At 37.6% G+C, this 4,724-nt stretch overlaps 1 protein-coding gene across 1 annotated transcript; it reads left to right on the top strand.

The window, feature by feature from the left end:
• Positions 1-1,833: 1,833 nt before the first annotated feature.
• LOC125909781 (olfactory receptor 4N2) lies at positions 1,834-4,336 on the top strand. Its single transcript, XM_049613246.1, has one exon. The coding sequence runs from the start codon at positions 2,614-2,616 to the stop codon at positions 3,535-3,537; it is 924 nt and encodes a 307-aa protein (XP_049469203.1). The 5' UTR covers positions 1,834-2,613; the 3' UTR covers positions 3,538-4,336.
• The last annotated feature ends 388 nt before the right edge of the window (positions 4,337-4,724 follow it).

Here is a 4,724-nt window from a genome sequence, read left to right on the forward strand (position 1 = left end):
AAACTGTAAGGATACCATTCAAGAGAAAATGGTTAGTACTGAAAAGTGACTTACACATTTTATTTTGTTGACCAACTGTTTAGAATGGAAGATGGTGGGAAGCATATGTATTGCTTGTTTTGTTTGAAAGGAAACAATATGGTTTTTGTTTCATATTTAATATTAATTTTTACACTTGATCTTAGCCAAAAGGCCAAGAAGTGATTAATATTAATTTTTTAAAAGTTTATTTTGAAAGAGAGAGTACACATGAATGGAGGAGGGGCAGAGAGAGAGAGAGAAAGGAGAGAGATAATTCCAAGCAGACCCTGTGCTGTCAGTGCAGAGCCTGACATGGTTTGTAAGATGATGGCCTGAGCTGAAATCGAGGGTCAGATGCATAACCGACTGAGCCACCCGGGCACCCCTTGTTTTTAGATATAATGGCAAGAGAGGCATGGGATATAGTGGAGTGGCAGTGAACAAGAGGACAAGCAGAGAGAGTGAAAAAATTTCAGAGAGAAGAGAACATGAATACATGATAGGGAGAAAGAAGAGAAAATGATACAGTGTTAGATTTATAGAAAGCCAGGTAAATAGGGAAAGAAAATTAGGAGAAAATGAGTTCAATAAATTAAAAGGGGAAAAGAAACCATAAACAAATTTACACAAATAAATTAGGAAAATGAAGACTTGGTGATGAGTGAAAGGGGAGAGAAGGAGAATAGAGGGAACATTAGGAAGGAAGCATGAGTAAATGTTTCAAAGAGATGGGGAAGTAAGGCCCTTTGGTCTCTACACCTGGCTCCAGGGGCTGGTCTATCACTGTTGGCGCTCCAGGCCTGCACAGTTGGTTTCCACCTTAAAAATGAGGGCAGCCCTTCTCCCTTGCCTTCCTACTTCTATAATATATCATCATTGCCACAGTGAGAAGAACGTATGAATTAGCTGAAATGGAAAGGAAAATTGGAGATAGAGTGGTAAGGATTTAGATTTTTTATCCTTTTCCGACTAATTGGCTAAAATAGGACATTTTTATTCTGAAGAGGGCTGTAATTTGTAGATTTTGTCCAGAAATTTATTTTACCTAGAAAAATGCTCATCTCATAGTCTCTGCATCTATGCCAGCCACCATTTCAGAATCACAGGTACAGAAGGCACATATACGAAAATAGGTTATGGGATAAAAATGAATCACATATGTCAAGTAGTGTGTAATACCATCTGTTTAGGTAATAGTCGAAAAACAGAGGTGAAAGACAGGAAAGAGGTTGAGTAGAAGAGCCTATAACCCTTAATCACAAAGACCTTCAGAAATCCTCTGATGTCTTAGATATATCTTTAAACACACATCACGAAATAATACACTCTGAGTGAGTTTGTGGGATGCAAAAAATCTAAGGGTGGCTTTGACTTACATTCTTTGGTGTATTTTTATAGGAAAATTATGGAATGAATGTTGAGACAAATGGCTGCTGAAATGTTGAAAAGTTAAGAAGTGAGCAGAGAAGCTAATTTAGAGAGTCTACAAATTTTTTATTAAAATTATGTGTAGGTCCCACTTTCCATGTGTGTGTGTGTGGTGTTTGTGTATATGTATATCATGTATATATACTGATCAATATACCGAAGTATGACTTTCATAAATTCCACCTGTGGTTGCAAGTAATACATGGAAACCTGTATATTATCCACTCTATTCAGCTCTGGAGATACTTAAAACAGATATTTTTAATGTTTTCTAAAATATGTACCCTAACAATGCACTGTATAGACATACTATTTTGTTTTTTGTTTTGTTTTGGGTTTTTTTTTTTGGCTTCTCTATTTCTCTCTTCTTTCTTTCCGTCACTCTTCTGTCTTTCCTTTATAACTAATGACTCATTACCATTTTTTTGGCACCCCATGTTCCACAGAACTTACTTAAAGCAACTATGCTATTTAGCATAAATAGCATAGGGGAGTACTGGCATATATTACATTATATTTTTCTGTAGATGAGCAATTTTCAATCTTAGATCATTTCATACCCATAACAAAACATTTTTTGTACATGTGCTTTAAGTATATGCAATTTATTTATACAGTACATATATGCCTTGATACTAATTTATATTATACATATTAAAAAGTAGCATTTGAAAAGAATAATATTAAAATACAATGACTAACTTAGAGAGAGAAAGAGAGAGGGGGAGAGAGTCAGGGAGAGAGAGAATCCCAAGCAGGTATCCCGCTGTCAGCATAGAGCCTGACACAGGGCTCCATCACAGTAACCATGAGATCAGGACCTGAGCCAAAATCAAGAGTCAAATGCTTAACCAACTAAACCACCCAGGTGCCCCAGGATGTCAGATTCTTAAAGTGGAGAACAGTTCTATAGAAGCACATGATTGAATGGGAATAAGAGTTGTGGTATAAGAACAGTATTTTTGTTTGTTAGTTTGCTTGCTTTAAATCTGGAGTTAATGAAAGGTTTGGAGTTTACCCAGGATACTGGAGAGGGCTGAGACCTGTTTTTAGCTAATGTGATATATATGTCAAATATTTTTAGTTGGACAGGAATGAGGGTCTAGATAGAAGAAACAGTAATAACAATGAACTCTGCTTCTTGATGTACTGCAGACAGAGGAGATGGAAAATGACAACAGCACAGTGGTAAAAGAATTCATCCTTCTTGGTCTCACCCAGTCTCGAGATATTCAGCTCCTGGTCTTTGTCCTAGTTTTAATTTTCTATCTCATCATCCTTCCTGGAAATTTCCTCATCATCCTCACCATCAGATCAGACCCTGGTCTCACAGCCCCCCTCTACTTCTTTCTGGGCAACTTGGCTTTCCTGGATGCATCCTACTCCTTCATTGTGGCTCCCAGGATGCTGGTGGACTTCCTCTCTGAGAAGAAGGTAATCTCCTACAGGGGCTGCATCATTCAGCTCTTTTTCTTGCACTTCCTTGGAGGAGGGGAAGGGTTACTCCTTGTTGTGATGGCCTTTGACCGCTATATCGCCATCTGTCGGCCTTTACACTATTCCACAGTCATGAACCCTAGAGCCTGCTGTGCCTTGCTGTTGGCCCTGTGGCTTGGAGGCTTTGTCCACTCCATTATCCAGGTGGCCCTCATCCTCCACTTGCCCTTCTGTGGCCCAAACCAACTGGATAACTTCTTCTGTGATGTGCCACAGGTCATCAAACTGGCCTGCACAGACACCTTCGTGGTGGAGCTTCTAATGGTCTTCAACAGTGGCCTGATGACCCTCCTGTGCTTCCTGGGGCTTCTGGCCTCCTATGCAGTCATCCTCTGTCGTGTACATGGATCTTCCTCTGAGGGGAAGAGCAAGGCCATATCCACATGCACCACCCATATCATCGTTATATTTCTTATGTTTGGGCCTGGCATCTTTATCTACACTCGCCCCTTCAGAGCCTTCCCAGCTGACAAGGTGGTTTCTCTCTTTCACACAGTGATCTTTCCTTTGCTGAATCCTGTGATTTATACCCTTCGCAACCAGGAAGTAAAAGCTTCCATGAGGAGGCTGTTTAATCAGCACATAGCCTAATTAAAGGAAAAAGAAAAGAAAATCAAGACCAGAGAATTTCCTCTGAAGTTAACTTATCCATTTCCAAATACTGCATTTATTGAGCATTTTCATTTTTGTTGGTACTATTTTAGGCACTAGGAGAAAGAGTTATTAATGAAACAAGTCAAGTCACTGTTCTCCTTAAGGTACAATCTAGTGGGAATAGACATTAAAGATAGAAACATGAACAGAATGGTTTCAGGAAGAGATACAGAAACTAAATAAAAAAGCAAAAGGATTGATAGATAATAGAAAGTGTGGAGTGAACATTATAAGTTCACTTTCCATCTTTAATCAAGGTGTTCTTCTGGATGTGACATTTTGGCTAATAACTAGATGAACTAAACAGTCAACTATGCAAACATCTGGAGGCAGAGCATTCTAGGCAGAGGGAACAGGTAGCACATAAACCTGAAGATTAGATAATGAACTTGGTATATTTGAAGAATACAACAAAGTTCAAATTGAGGTATAATAAGTGAATGTGAAAATGATTAGAGTTGAAGGTAGTGTTCAACACACATGAGTCTATGAAGTGAATATAAAGAGGGTTTTTTTGGTAATTTTTTTGTAATTATAATAAGAAACCATTCTAAGACTTTAAGCAGCAGAATGATTTCTCATATGCAGTTTTATAAATGTCTTAGGGCTGCAAACTCAAGATTCTGTGCGGATATCAAGAGTTGAAAAATTATCAAGAGGGATTATATTTTGAAAAAAATTAAACTGCCAACTTTTTTTTCTAAATTAGATGAAGGCAAAAACAATTTAAAAAATTCTTGAGTTGACACACAATATTAAATTAGTTTTATGTGTACAACATAGTGATTCAATACATCTGTATATTATGCCATCCTCAATACAAGTGTAGCTACTGTCACCACACAACACTATTACAAACCATTGACTATATTCCCTATCCTGTACTTATTATTCCCTTGACTCTTTATTCCATAGCTGGAAACCTGTATCTCCCACTCCTTTTCACCCATTTTCTCCATCCTGCCACCGATCAGTTTGTTCTCTATATGTATAGGTCATTCTGTGTTTTGTTTCTTTGTTTATTCGTTTTAGTTTCCACATACAAGTGAAATCATATTGTATTTGTCCTTCTTTTTTCTTAAGTTTTTATTTAAATTCCAGTTAACATGCAGTGTAATATACAA

Source organism: Panthera uncia, assembly GCF_023721935.1.
Source record: "Panthera uncia isolate 11264 chromosome B3 unlocalized genomic scaffold, Puncia_PCG_1.0 HiC_scaffold_1, whole genome shotgun sequence".
Classification (NCBI taxonomy): Eukaryota; Metazoa; Chordata; class Mammalia; order Carnivora; family Felidae; genus Panthera; species Panthera uncia.

Bases quoted from the DNA above. Each gene is read 5' to 3' on its own strand.
- LOC125909781 (XM_049613246.1), top strand. From the start codon at position 2,614: ATGGAAAATGACAACAGCACAGTGGTAAAAGAATTCATCCTTCTTGGT.